Raw genomic sequence first — 15776 nt, forward strand, 5'->3', positions numbered from 1 at the left:
TCAAAGGTGAGCAGGGAAGTTGTGTCATGTACCCTGGCCAACATTCATCCCTGAATGAACATCGCCATGAACAGATTAACTGATCACTATCTGATTGCTTTCTCTGGATCTTTGCTGTATGAAAATTGGCTGCCTCGCTCACCTAAAAAGCAACAATGATTACACTTCGGAAGTAATTAATTGGCTGCAAAGTGCTTGGGGATTGCCTGAAGCTGTGAAAGACACTACATCAATGCAAGTTCTTCATTTTTTTGTATGACTCATGCGCATATTTGTTTCAGACTAACTCTGAACAGCATACATATCTGGAAGTCATCATTGGGCATCAGTTGTATCGATTTCTCAAATATGGAAGCCAAGCCAATTACATGAGTGGAGCAAATACAATTATGCCAACAGACTCATCTATAAACATTGGCACCTATCATAGGATTAGAAACATTTACAGCAGTGAAGGAGGCCATTCAGCTGACAAGGAGATATCTAGCTTAATGCCACTTTCTGGCCCTTACAGGATTTCAAGGTCAAGGATCAAATCAAGGATTTCAGGACTAAAATACTTTTAAAAATTTTATGAGGGCTTCTACCATTACTTTCAGGCAGTGAATTCCAGAACCCCACCACCCTCTGAGACCATACCCTACAAGTGAAGTATAGTCATAATACACAATAACTACACCAATTGACACTGATTCCTATGCATTCTCCCTCCTTTCGAACCACCATTGGTAGTCATGACTTCAGGGGCTGAATTTTCAAATGGCCGCAGAGGTGGGAGCAGAGACAGACGGAACCGCCCTTCCTGCCATTGGCTAGCATGCCAGTCTCCTGCCAAGATCCTGAACCATTTTCGTTAAGGAAGAATTAGGGAGGCGGGGGTGATGGCAGGCAGCCTATTAGGCCAGTTAAAGAGCCTACTAAGGCAACTCTCCATATGTAGATTGGAATTCTCAAGTTGGCATATGGGCACCCCACTGAGGCAGTAACACGCCAAGGGATGGATGTGGCCTCCTAGTGGCAGATTTTTTAAAAAATTTGTTCTATTTGTTGCCCCCCAGCCTCAGGAGCTCACCGCTGTCCTTAATGGATGTTGAGCGCGCACCCAGGCACTAATTGGTCTGCTTATCAAAAATTGTATCAGATGCCAATGTGATATGGGGTCAGTATATGGAAATGTCCCTGCCCTCAGAACAAAAGTTCATCCCCAGAAGCCCAGGTGACAGCTCTAAAATTCATTTCCTAACACTGTTCTCTACCAAACTCTTTGATCAAGCCTTTTCTAACTGTACATTTTTGTCTGATAAGGTTGCCTTGGACAATTTCTCCAAGAAGGATGCAATAATATAATTGCAAATTGCCACTGTTGTTATTATAGGACAAATAAAGCTACACAGCTGTAGCTTGCAATTTTTCATCATACAATCACTGAAATGAGTTGCCAAGTAGGAGCAGTGAACAGTTTTTCCTAATTGAGTGGTTTGAGAGGACCAACCGAAAAAGAAAGAAGAAAGAAAGGATGCACAAATAAGAGCTGAGAGAAAAAAAACAATTTAATCCACAAGTGAAGAACATTTAGTTGGCAAAGACATAAACTGTTAAAAATGTTTCTGTTTAAAATTCTCATCATTCTTTTTCACAGGATTGATTATAAGTGCAGAGCACTTTAATATGTCTTGTAATGGGAATGCTTTGCATTCAATCTCAGGATGTATTTAATGGCATCTATATGCTTTTGACTGTATGTTGTGTGTCAAGTTGAAAATGAATGGTATGTTAATCTTTATAGCAAGAGGATTTGAGTGCAGGAGTAGCAAAGTCTTACTTCAATTGTATAGAACCTTGGTTAGACCACATCTGGAGTACTGTGTGCAGTTTTGGTTCCCTTACCTTAGGAAGGATATTATTGCCATAAAGGGAATGCAATGAAGATTCACCAGACTTGTTCCCGAGATGGTGGGACTGTCCTATGAAAAGAGATTGGGGAAACTGGGCCTGCATTCTCTAGGGTTTCGAAGAATGAAAGGTGATCTCATTGAAACCTACAAAATACTTAAAGGGATGGACAGGGTAGATACAGGTAAGATGCTATCGTTTGTTGGGGAGTCTAGAACCGGGGACACAATTTGAAAAGAAGGGGAAGCCACTTAAGACCGAGATGAGGAGAATTTTTTTGTACTCAGAGGGATGTGAATTTTTGGAATTCTGTACCCCTGAGGGCTGTAGAAGGTCAGTCATTGTGTATGTTTAAAGTAGGGATTGACAGATTTATAAATACCAATGACAAAGGGGATAGTGTGGGAAAAAGGCATTGAAATGGATGGTCAGCCATGATCATACTGAATGACGGAGCATGCTCGATGGGTTGAATGGCCTACTCCTGCTGCTATGTTCCTAAGGTGCAGATCTACATTTGGTGTATGCTCACAAATCTGTGTTCCTCATCTAAAAGTTTAATACCTTGGAAGCACATTAAGGAATTTCTGAATTTAGTACTGTAGTTTGATTGCTGGACCTTCAACTATGGAATCAGCAGTGCAGTTAAAAACAGGAAAATAAATCTTAGAAAGCAAAACTGACACCCATCACATCAAGAAAACAAATGTGGAGAAAAAAATGTAACTGAATATCAGCTCTTATTGAAGAGAAAAGGATTGAGCAACTTTTCCTAATCAATACCAGCATTAAAAGTTGAACTTGTGCAGGCCAGGCTTGTGACTTAGTCATCTACCTTCTTTTTTATATTCATTCATGGGACGTGGGCTGGGCCAGCATTTTCAGGATTTTGACCCAGTGACAGTGAAGGAACGGTGATATAGTTCCAAGTCAGTATCCAAGTGTGTGGCTTGGAGGGGAACTTGCAGTTGTGGTGTCCCCCTGCACCTGCTGCCTCTGTCCTTCTAGGTGGCAGAGGTTGTGGGTTTGGGTATCGCATGCTGCTTCCGCTGTTTGGCATACAAGTAGTCCTGTGTTGTAACTTGACTAGGTTGACACCCCATTTTTAGGTATGCCTACCTCTGCTTCTGATGTGCCCTCCTGCATTCTTCATTGAACCAGGGTTGATCCCCTGGCTTGATGGTAATGATAATGTTGGTGATACGCTAGGCTATGAGGTTACAGATTGTGGTTGAATACAATTCTGCTCTTGCTGATGGCCCACACCACCTCACGGATGCCCTGTTTTGAGTTGCTAGACCTGTTCGAAATCTATTCCATTTAGCAGGGTGGTGGTGCCCAACAACACGATGGAGGATATTCTCAACATAAAGGCAGAACTTAGTCTCCTCAAGGACTCTGCAGTGGTTCACCCCTACCAATACTTTCATGGACAGATTCATCTGTAGCAGGCAGGTTTGTGAGGACAAGGTCAAGTAGGTTTTTCCCTCTTGTAGGTTCCCTCACCAACTGCTGCAGACCCAGCCTAGCAGCAATGCCCTTTAGGACTCAGCCAGCTCAGATGGTAGTGGCACTACCGAGCCACTTTAGGTGATGTACATTGAAGACCCCACCCAGAGCACATTCTGTACCCTTACCATCCTTAGTGCTTCTTCCAATTGGTATTCAGCATGGAAGAGCACTGATTCATCAGCTGAGTGGGAGCATTAGGTGGTAATCAGCAGGAATTTTTCTTGCCCATGTTTGATCTGATGCCATGAGACTTCATGGGATCTGGAGTCAATGTTGACTCCATGTGACTCCAGACCCACAGCAATGTGGTTGACTCCTAAATGCCGTCTGAAACGGCCCCAGGGTAACTCCCTCTTGAGTGTATACCACTGAGGCACCACCTATGGTGAGTCTGTCCTGCCGGTGAGACAGGACATACCCAGTGATGGAATTGGTGCTATCTGGGACATTGTAAGGTATGATATGGTATGTATGACTATGGTGGGCTCTTACTTGACCAGTTCATGGGCAGCTCTCATACTTTTGGCACAAGCCCCCAGATGTTAGCAAGATGTTAGCAGTATTGACAGGGCTGGGCATGCCATTGTCATTTCCGGTGCTTAGGTCAATGCCTTTTAGGCTTTGTAGTGGTTTGATACAACTGAGTGGCTTGCTAGGCCGTTTCAGAGGGCATTTAAGAGTCAACCACATTGAAGTCACATGTAGGCCAGACCAGGTAAGGACAGCAGATCCTTAAAAGACATTAGTGAACCAGATGGCTTTTTAACGACAATATACAATGGTTTCATGGTCACCATTACTGACACTAGCTTTTAATTCCAGATTTATTAATTGAATTTAAGTTCCACCAGCTGCCATGGTGGGACTTGAACCTTTGTCCCCAAAGCACTAGCCTAAGCCTCTGGATTACTAGCCCAGTGTCATTACCACTACATCACCACTTCCCCTCAAGGTGGGAAGAATTCAGACTGAATATTGCATAGTCGAATAAACTCAATGAGTGATTTCTACTGTAACCAATTTTGCTTTTAGAATAATTCCTAGAAGATTTTACTTAAAAGTGCAGTACTTAATTTGATGAAAAGAAATGACACCAATTCAAATATTTAAATTTGGTTGTTATAGTTTTCCATGGTACATTTAGGATTACTGGATAAACCTTGGCAGTACCTTTGTGATAAAATAGTAATTAGAAACCTCTTTTACTAGACCAAAAAGTGGACCATAATAGGGAATGATTTCTGATGCTTCTGTGTACTGTTCATTTTTATTGTGCTGTGCAAGGCTTAATAGATATGAAATCATATTTCTTTGTCTTTCTTTCTGACAGGACATTTAGTAAACACTGCTGCAGAACTTTTGAAGCTTGACCAAGAACAACCTCAACTCACAGAGCCATACCTTTCTAAACAAAAAAAGCTAATGGTAATACAAATTCAGTTTCCTTTCATATTGATTCTAGAAATGAGACTTGTTAAGTTTCACTTCAGGTTAAGTATTTTTGCTGTTAGACCTGAAATGGAACATTGTACAATTTGAGCTCAAAGCTATGTGAAGACAAAACTCTATTCCAGAAAGAGATTAAGGATTCCCTATCTTGTTTTTCTCCCCAAAAGAATCAACATTAAACAACCAGCTCTCAGAAAGTAATGCGAGTTCAAGAAATCAGTAAAAATAAGGGAATGTATACTCCACTGTTTCAATTAGATATACAAAGTGCAGAATTTTTCCAGCCTGGTATAAGGGGTGGCAGGGGGATTAGGGGGTTGGGGGCTGGAGTTAAGAAAATCAGAAAAGCCATCAGGCCAGCTCCCCAAGATGTTCCTGCCTTCGTGTGCCTTTCCCAGAGGCGGGTTCACAGCTGAAATGGAAACCTGTCCAGCAGTGACAGGAATTCACTTAATGCATTTGAGGGGCCATTTAGCACAAATTTTACCACAGCAATGCAACCTTCCAAGCCTCATACAGGCCCCCATATCAGCACTCTGGCAAGTCAGAGAAGGCGCTGCACAGTGGAATGTTGGAAATGAGATTGGTTTGAAGAATTTTAAATGCACATCTGCAAAGATGGCAAGGATGTTGTCTTCCCAGGTCAGAGGCTTGCCATGTGCCAGGTTCTCCTGGAGACTGATCTCTATGACAGTGCTGGGACTGATGCAATGGTGGCCGCTCTCCCATAGTGGTGCTTCCATTGACTTCCTGCCAGTCCTGCTGCTTGGGTCACAGCAGCATTTTGATTGGTGAGACAGTGAAGGCTGCTGGTCACCCTAGCAATGATCCATGATGTGTCAAACTCCTGGCTCTGGAACCATCCTGAATCAAAAGGCAAGCTGGGAGGTGGCTGATAATTGGCCAACAGGCACACTGGATCAGGATCTGGAAATGGTCCTAGTGCTCGAAAATTTTCCAGCTGCAGAAAATTACCTCACCTTTATCCAGAAACCTAAAATACATTTTAGAGAATATAAGTATCTTAAGTATCTGTGAGAGAAATACATTTTAGAACAACATATTGTTAGAACAATGAAAACAAGGAAGAGTTGGAAGCAGATCAGCACAGTGCTGGTATGATGCCAGGTACATAGGCTGCAGCTACCAATGATTGGCTGATTGAGTCAAACAACATGTTCCTTTGGCTGTTTGGTATAGGCAGAGTACAGGCCATACTCGACCAGCCTGCACTTGCAAAACCCAAAACTAAATGTCTACAGTTAGATGCGATTCCGCGATTGGGCAGCACTTGCTGAACAATCCTGCGAGCACTACCACCACCTTATCGAGGTAATTAGGGCTAACTGTAAATGCAGCCTTGCTAACTTTAGCCGATGTGGGGACAGAAAAAAAGCAAAAGCTGCATATTATGTTTGAAATACTTTGAAAGGTAGCTTACACAGATTAAAAATGATTATGGTCTGGTCTCACTTTGCCAAGTCATTACCCAAGAATTTTCCACTGTTTATTTCATATAGTTAGGAATTTGCATTGTGCTGCATGGCATGCCTAACAAATGTTCGCTGTTCAGTCGAAGTATCACATTGGCCATATATGTGCAAGCTGTTGGAAAATGTTTCCTTTAGAAATAAGATTCAATTTATTTTACTATGAACTTGAACATAAACTACTTTGTATTTGAACTTTCCTTCTTAGTTTTGTAAAAGACAAATCTGTTTTTCTCTAATAGAGGTTAAAGGTTACTTTACAATAATCCAGTTTTCAGTTTAATTTAGTGAAATCACCAGGTAATGACACACTATTTGTGCTGTACCGTAGTTGCTGTATTACTGTAAGCAGTGCCAAACTACATTTTGGAATTTTTGACGTTAACATTTGCAAATAAAATACTCAGATGTATCACAACACCAATACGTTCCAAATAATAAAAAAAAATTGACTGTACCATCAGCAATATCTAATGTTAAAATTGTCACAAATAGCTTGAGGCTAACAAGTAGGATTACTTGCTTATATGTATGGGCAGAGTGATGCTTTTCCCAGTTCAACAGCCCTATCAGCTAGCAGGCTAATTCCAAACTGCATGCTCTCACCACTGGCCACTGTGAGCATGATGAACAGTTCTGTTGTTACTAAATAAGATTGAATCATACTAACACCCTTTTTTCGAATTCTCCCTAGGCTAAGATACTGGATCATGATGATGTGAACAATCTGAAGAAAATTCTTAGTGAGTTAGGAAATGTTTTAGATCAAGTGGAAGGAGAGCTTGAACAACGGAAGCACGAATTAGCAGGTATGGAGTTCTTAAAAGACATTAGCAGTGATACAGTAATATGTGTTTATACAACTTAAAATTTAAAATACTTCAAGAATGGAAAATTTTAAAATTTATTATAAATTTGCAAATAGCAGGTGCTTCACTGAAATTTACCACAATGTTCAGACACATTTTGCTGTTGTTTCAACTCCAATCACACAATCAACACATCTGTATGGAGGTGATGCAGATTCAGCCCACCCCTGGATGAACTGGTGGGAAACCACTCACCTCTCCAAGGGGTGCTATTTAAGTGCAACCAGGCACTTAAGTGGACAGTATCAAGTCGTCTACAGAATAGTACCCCAATTTGGCAGAAATCCCACCCCACTCCCCCCTCCCCCTGAGAGCTGCTAGCTAATCAGACGCTGGCAGCTCTGCATTACAGGCAGTGCCACCAGGAGTGGTATTTGCTACCACTGGTAATTCAGTGAGGCCTTCACCAGCGATCATCACAGGATTCCTGGAGACAGGTAAGCATGGGCAGGCTGGGGGTTGCCAGGTAGGGAGTGTCGGGTGCAAGGGCAGGATGGGTAGCTCACCCCTTTCCAAAGCCTGGTCCCCTCAATCGGGCATTAAGTGCCTTTGAAAGAGGGACCCCTGGTGAGGCTGCTGGGAGCTGGGGCCTTCAGGAGGCACAGGAGACACGTGAGAGTTTGGGAAAATCCCTGAGCCACCATTAATCTTGGTGGGCTCAGTTGTAATGGCCTTTAAATAGCTCAGTAATGTGTGTAATTAGCCAGCGGACAGGTTCCATGCATCAGCCCATTCCTGCCGCTGACTAAATGGAGGTCAGTTTTCCTGCCAGTGGGAATAGACCATGCGACCTCCCCGCGATTATGCAGACCTGTCCATCACATAGTTCACTTTGGCATCCTCCATTAAATCCTGGCCAATATTTGCAGACCATTTAGTAACCTTTTTTTACGAACATACCGATAATGACAGACATGAAAAGACACACTGGTACATCCAGCTTGTCCCACACAACTGTGATACCTTGTGTATTACAATATGTACACTTTCAAGCCTATCTAAAGGCTGTGCAACCTCCAGGACAATCCTGTGATCTATGGCCCCCTTAGGAAGTCAAAACTAGTTCAAAAGATCACTCAATCATGATTTATGTTATATGATGCCAAACTTATGTAAAAATGATCTCGAACTCAACCAGAAACAGATCCAGCTCTTTCATGAAGAAATTCCACAAGTTTGGGATATTCAACATACCCACCACAAATTCACAGATTATATGGATGTGGATAGATCTATTCCTTTCATTTTGAAAACATGCTCAAGGTCAGTACCATTGAAATTGTCTGGCAGCCTTGTTAATCTGCCATGTTACAGAGGTACATCGGGGAGATGGTGGTGCAGTGGTAATGTCACTGGGCTAGTAATCCAGAAGCCTAGGCTAGTGCTCTGGAGGCATGGGTTCAGATCGCACCACGGCAACTGGTGGAATTTAAATTCAATTAATAAATCTGGAATATAAAGCATGTCTCAGTAATAGTGACCATGAAACTATCATCAATTGTTGTAAAAACCCATCTGGTTCACTAATACCCCTTAGGGAATGAAATCTGCCTATATGTGACTCTAGAACCACAACAATGTGATTGACTCTTAACTGCCTTCTGAAATGGCCTAGCAAGCCACTAAGTTCAAAGGTGATTAGGGATGAGCAACAAATGCTGGCCTTGCCCACATCCCATGTAACAACAAAGAAATTTGGTCATATCAAGTGTTTGGCCGGGTTTTTCCGGCCCCATCATGGTGTGACCCACCGCAGAAGATTCGGTAGGCCAGACAAAAGTCCATTGACTTTTGGTGGGACCGGATGATCCTGGCAGTGGGCGGGGCCGGAAAAACCCACCCTTAGTCTTGCAGGAATATCTAGCTACTTTTGGAAAAGTATATTGAAAACAAATAGTCCTGTTGTTCTTTCATTCATTCTTTCTTCCTTGAACCTTTTAACCAATGGTACCTGTTTTCAGATGCTTACCCCAGTTAATGAAGTTGCAATGACTGTGATCACCAACAATATGCACACCGAATTAATGACTATATCATGAATACTTGCCTTTTATAGTTTAAAGATAGGAGGTCAAGTCAAGCGTAGGCTGAGATTGGTCTAATAGATTAGATGGAAGATACTTGATTCACATTTAAAATACCTGTAATCTGATGAGAATGGTCAGCTGCAAAGACATTATCATATTCTTGTCCTGATTTAAAATGTCAGCCATGGCTCATTTGGTAGCACACTTTCCTCTGAGTCAGAATGTACTGGGTTCAAGTCCTACTCCAGGACCTGAGTACAAAAATCAAGGCTGACAATCCAGTGCAGTACTGAAGGACATTAAACTGAGGCCCCTTCTGCCCTCTCAGGTGAACGTAAAATATCCCATAGGACATTTTCAAAGAAGAGTAGGGGTGTTATCCCTAGTGTAAAACTAGAAAGTGCTGTAAAAACTCATCAGGGCAGCATCTGTGGAGGGAGAAACAGAGTTAACATTACGAGTTCAATACGAGCATCTTCAGAACTGAAGAGAAGTAGAAATGTGATGGGTTTTATGCTGTTGAGAAAGAGGGGAGAGGGTCAGTTGGAACAAAAGGGAAGGTTATAGATAGGTTAGGGGGTGGGCAAGATTAAATGATAAAGATGTCATGGGAAAAAAGTCAAAGGGAGTGGTAATGGTTGTAGTAAAGAAACAAGGCATGGGCCCAGAGTAAATGTTAATGGTAGAATGAAGCAAAGCTCTGTCTGAAAGCTCTGTATGAAACAAGATACAGACTTGGCAAAAAAAAAGAAATCAAAAGGGAGCTCAGAGATCCTGGTCTGAAGTAGTTGAACTCAATATTGAGTCCAGAAAGCTGTAAAGTGCCTAATTGGAAGGTGAGGTGCTGTTTCTCAAGCTTGCATTGGGCTTCACTGGAACATTGCAGCAAGCCAAGGACAGAAATGTGAGCATGAGAGCAAGATGGTGAATTAAAATGGCAGGCAACCAGGAGGTCGGGGCTATGCTTGCAGACTGAGCAGATATGTTCCACAAAGCAGTCATCCAGTTTGTATTTGGTCTCCCCAGTGTAGAGGAGACCGCATTGTGAGCAGCAAATACAGTATTGTAAATTTAAGAAAGTACAAGTAAATCACTGCTTCACCTGGAAGGAGCATTTGGGGCCTTGGGCAGTGAGGAGAGAAGATTACATGGGAGGGTGCCATGGGAATGGGATGAGGTATTGGGGGTGATTGAGGAGTGGACAGAGTGTCATGGAGGGGATGTTGCGTTTGGTCGTGGCATCACGCTGGAGGTGGCGGAAATGGCGGAGGATGATCCTTTGAATGTGGAGGCTGATGGGGTGGAAGGTGAAGACAAGGGGAACCTATCGTGGTTTTGGGAGGGAGGGGAATAGATGACAGCAGAAGTGTGGGAAATGGGTTGGACACAATTGAGGGCCCTGTCAACCATGATAAGTCCAATATTCGAATGTTGAGGAAAGAATGAGTCTGGGGCCAGCCTGTACCTTAAACAGATTTATTTCCAAACCTGCAGAGTAAAGACACAGACCCTTCCAGTTCCCCAGAGCCTTGTCCCTTGGGATCATTAGTTCAGCAACATTATCACACTATGCCACCATCTCTCCACAAAACCCAGTGTGAACACTTTTTCATACGCTTGTAAAGAAGCCCTAATATTCCGCAATTGGGAACAGCTGCTCTTAATTATCAACTTGAAGCATGTACTCTATTGCAGCATAATTCCAACATTAACAAACCATAGCGAGGGGGGGGGAATTCACGGTTGATGAAAAAGGAAAACATGTCTGAACCACCATTGTGGAAGGTAGCATCCTCAGATCAGATGCGATGGAGATGGAGAAATTGGGAGAAACATTAACTCTTCCTCTCTCCACAGATGCTGTCAGACCTGCTGAGTTTTTCCAGCATTTTCTGTTTTTGTTTCAGATTTCCAGCGTCTGCAGTATTTTGCCCTTATTTGAGTTATCCTGAACAATAGTCAATTTGTTTTCAATGCCATTTATATTGTCAGAACAAATAAATGGTAGGCATAAACACTGCTAAGCTGTATTGTTGTCACATCTTTCAGTCACCACACTGGCTCACAAAGTGCACTGTACATAGCACTGAATTTATTTAAGATGAGCACCATAAGAACGCAAGGTGAGAATAGGATTTCTTTTAGTTATCCAGAAGGCAAATGCCCTACCAGAAAATGTAGAGAAGAAAAATCTATTATGGTTTATCAAAGGACAGGAGAGTGAAACTAAGTGCTAAGCTCTTTGAAAACTGGCACAGGAACAAAGGGTTCATTTCTAGACTACAATATTCTATGAATCTAAATCCTTAGAACAGTGAAATGTGTTGAATAACGTTGGAAGCAATATGAGTACTAGCCAACAGAGAGCAACTTTTATTGAAGGGCTGGATGGCATGATAAGTAGAACAAGATCATTTCACTTCTGAGACCAGGCTTGAAACCTAGCTCACATTTGCTGTTTTTCACATTTTTCTCTGACAGTTAAGAGGTGTGAGTAAAGCAATTCAGGATAATTCAGTTATCAATCACTGAGATTAAACTACAATACTTCCCTCAGACTAGGTACCAATTCAGCATTCTTATTCAGAAAGACTACAATAGCAGCAGCAACATCTTGCATTTATACAATGCTGTTTATGTGGGAAAAACATCCCAGGATACTTTACAGAGAAATGGATAGATTGATGCTGAGCTAAAGATGGATATTCTGGGAGGAGCGAGCAAACCCTTGACAAATAGATGGATTTGAAGAGAGTCTTAAAAGAGATGAGGGAGATCATGAGGCAGCGATTTAGGAAGAGAATTCCAGACCATGGGGTTTAGGTGATTGAAAGCATGGCGATCAATGATAGAGTGACAGGGTGAGGACAATACACAAGGAGCCAAATCCACAGGGGCAGTGCCTGGGGATTGGCTGGGAGGAGTTGATGGCAGGACTGGGGGAGGTTACAAAGATGGAAAGAATTCAACAAAGGGCTAATATTTTTTGACTTTGAGGCATTTTGGGACTCGGAGTTCAATTTAGGTTAGCATTGATCAAGCTTATGAATGATCTGATTCAATTTGAGACAGTGGTCAGTGAGACGTAAGGAGTTTGTGGCGAGAGATTGTGGTAAGACCAGAAACAATGGCTTTGGGCTTCCGGAAGTTTAGCTGTTGAAAATTACAACTCACCTAACTCTGAATGTTGGACAAGCAGTCTGAGAGAATTGAGGCAGCTGAAGAGTGAGGAAGGCAGTATAGAGGTAGTAATCATGTGGAAATTGACACCACATGTGCAGATCACAATATCAGAGTGCAGCATATACATGACAAAGAGGCGGGTGCAGGGATGGAGCCTATGGGGTCCCTGAAACTCTGCAGAACTGGTTAAGAGAGGCCATTGCTAAAGATGCTCCAGCTATGATTGGATATATAAGAGTTGAACCGATCGATGGCGGGCTCACCAAGCTGAGCAATGGAAAATTGGCACACGAGGAGGATGATATCATCAATTATGTTGAAGGTTGCAGTGGGATCAGCGAGGACAAGGAAGGATAATGCACAGCAACCAGTGAGAATGACTAAAATTGAAACTAATGCTGCTGTTCCTACTCTTTGGAGATGGAAAAATTCCACAAGAGATGTAGGTCACCTCTGCATAACATCTGATCCAAGTCAAATGCCTATCATTACAGCACATGATAAACTGGGCACAGGAGCAGAAAAGTAATCCCTTCCTAGCTCTTCAATGATCATGTATGTTTGATAAATAAAATATAAACTGCTTTTTGACTTAGCAACCATACTGTAATGCAGCAGCCTTCCTGTAATGCTGCTTATTCTGATTTATAAGTGCCTTTTGTATTGAAATAGGATACAAGACATCCTCACCCTGACAAATGAATAAACTCTACTATCGAGCATATCCTTCTCAATCCTTGGTTTTAGAAGCTAACATTAGTGCTTTGAGACGGTTAATTTCACACCCATTTGCCATTCATTTTGATTTAATTAAGTCTGTCGGTGATGGGAGTGTCATTTTTTTTAAACGTGGGTGGGACTGACACCAAATTTGCTGAGCATGTAACAGTATTATTTAGGTTCATCAGTAAAAATGTATTTTATGCCTTTTCATGTCATGGCCCTGATTTTGCAGTAGTAATGATGGCAAAACCATCAGCGTTCGCCATCAATACTCCTTTGAAACTGACAGCAACATCTGAAGTCCACACATGCACATGTTAAACACAGAAATTCAGAAGTTTCTGTCAGAGACCCTATGCATCTTCAGAGGGTACATTGTTGAGGCTCATCCAGAATGCATTAATTAGAAATCATTCAACTGACAAGAATGTCCCCTTTACCCTATTACTCACTGTGAAAACCCTTAAAAAAGTTACACCTTAGTGAATGAGGTGAAACCAACTTTTTGATGGCATACTAAGTTCATAATTATGTTAAACACCTTCACTGACCCTGAAAGAATGAGCTTATATTTGTTGAATGTCAAATTTTTCCATCATAATAAAAAATATGCATTCTTTTAAAATAATAATAGTTTGCTTATGATGATTTAGCTTCTATCTTAATCCCATGTGTATATCTCAATCATTCATTTCACTATCTGTAAAATTTAAAATTAAAAGTGAAGGGATTCAGAGATTTTTACTTCCTGGCTTATTGTCTGTGAGAATGCTTCAACGTAGGCTGCCAACCCTGCTTGATGAGATCACTGCTGCTGGACAGCCCTGACTTGATGCCAGATTCAAACTAATGTCAGGGAAGGGGAAATCCACACCACAGACATCGTCTCCTCTTCGTGGGCAGTTTTCTTTGGAGGTCAACAGTGAACTTCACTGACTGCAAAATCCAACTTCGTAACTTTTATATTGTTTTATAAAATGATAAGCATTTTGCAAGACTGTAATATTGAAATTTTCAGTGCAAGATCTCATGCAAGAATTTGCATTCCTTTGTTTTCTAGGTCAAAAGTGTGAAACATGGCTGTGCGGATCAGTTTTTACCTTAGCTGATATCTCCCTTGGAGCAACGTTACATCGCCTCAAATTCTTGGGGCTCGCTAAAAAGTACTGGGGAAATGCAGATCGACCCAATTTAAAAGCATATTTTGAAAGAGTGCAGAAACGTACTGCATTTCGAAAGGTTTTAGGGGACATACATACCACACTGCTGTCAGCTGTTTTGCCTAATGCATTCCGCCTTGTGAAAAGAAAACCACCTTCTTTCTTTGGCGCCTCATTTTTGATGGGAACCCTAGGTGGAATGGGATATTTTGCTTACTGGTATCTCAAGAAAAAGTATATGTAAAGGAGTAAATGTAATTCTGTGGTCTGTGTAATGTGTGATATTATGGAATGTTTAAAAAAAATGTGACTAATTTCAGTAGGTGAACTCTGTAGTACTGTTAACATTCCATGCCATAGAATGGTATATTATACAGCACATATACTTTAACTGCTGTTTCTTTTTTTTAATGCATAGGTTTAGATTTCCCATGCAAACTTCAAGCCAGAACTTTATAAAGCAGCATAAACGCCACCAGATAGTAAAGTTAGAAGTGAATCAACTGACAGTTAGGAAACTGCATTGTATATGACATTTTAGAAGCTAGCAATCCAGCAAAACCCTGCCCTGTTGATAGAATTTAGAAACAAACAGGCTCTGGTGAGTGGACTAAAGCTAATTTTCATTAGACATATCACTGACTTCCACCAAGTCACTCTGCTCAAGTCATTTTATGATCAGATTTATACAAAGCCAATCTGAAAGAATCATACAACCATTTTCTTTTTCTGCTGATTTAAATGATAACTCCGCTTTAAGGGTTGTTAGTGGATCGTTTTAAATCATACTTTAGGCCAATACATTTTTATTAAACTGTTGAATGAATTACGAATGCATTTCATACTTGAAAAGGATGAAATTAACATTCACAATTGAGTAAAAAATTAAAGTGCACTTACTTGACTTACAAATGCAGTTTTATTTTGAAAACAGGTCAATAGTCCCCATTTAGCATTTCTTTAGATCATTCTCTAGTTCAGAGGGAAGCTATATAATCTGCTCCCGGGCCTTTCTTAATCTGTATTCAGTGATTTATGAGATAAGCAATAATTATTGAGGTGAACTTCCCAGTTTTTCTTGTCTGTGGAGTTTACCTGCAGCTGGCAATTCTATCCTATAGCCCAGTTAAATTCATGAGTTAACTATGCTGGGAGTTACATACGTGGATTTATTTTTCATTGCTCACTTCTTGGTGCCACAATGTGCCGTTCATTCAAGCCACTTTCCAAACATACTTTTTTCTCTCTTCCAGCCCTCCCCTATATCTTTTTATCTGCTTCACTCCCCTTCTTCTGAAGGCAGCTACTCATGCTGAGCCATGGTTCCACATGCATCAGTGTCCCTCCATTGCCTCACCCATTGGCTATTCTTGATGTACAAGCTAAATAGAAAGTGCTGCCAGAATGTTCAACCATGATCCACCACAGCCAAGTCTGAGTTTTCATTCACTTGATGTCCACACATAAAAC

General features: G+C 41.4%; 1 protein-coding gene across 4 annotated transcripts in view; it reads left to right on the forward strand.

Annotated features, from left to right (window-relative positions):
• gdap1l1 (ganglioside induced differentiation associated protein 1-like 1) overlaps positions 1-15283 on the forward strand; it is a 74697-nt gene extending 59414 nt beyond the window's left edge. For 3 of the 4 annotated variants that reach the window (XM_078555269.1, XM_078555268.1, XM_078555270.1), the window contains 3 exons: positions 4736-4830; positions 7039-7153; positions 14207-15283. In XM_078555269.1, coding sequence (XP_078411395.1) covers positions 4736-4830; positions 7039-7153; positions 14207-14550 — 554 coding nt within the window. In that variant the 3' untranslated portion in view covers positions 14551-15283. The remainder of the gene's footprint in view (positions 1-4735; positions 4831-7038; positions 7154-14206) is intronic. The other variant, XM_078555271.1, reaches the window with a different exon arrangement.
• The last annotated feature ends 493 nt before the right edge of the window (positions 15284-15776 follow it).

Source organism: Cetorhinus maximus, chromosome 13, assembly GCF_964194155.1.
Source record: "Cetorhinus maximus chromosome 13, sCetMax3.hap1.1, whole genome shotgun sequence".
NCBI classification, from domain to species: Eukaryota; Metazoa; Chordata; class Chondrichthyes; order Lamniformes; family Cetorhinidae; genus Cetorhinus; species Cetorhinus maximus.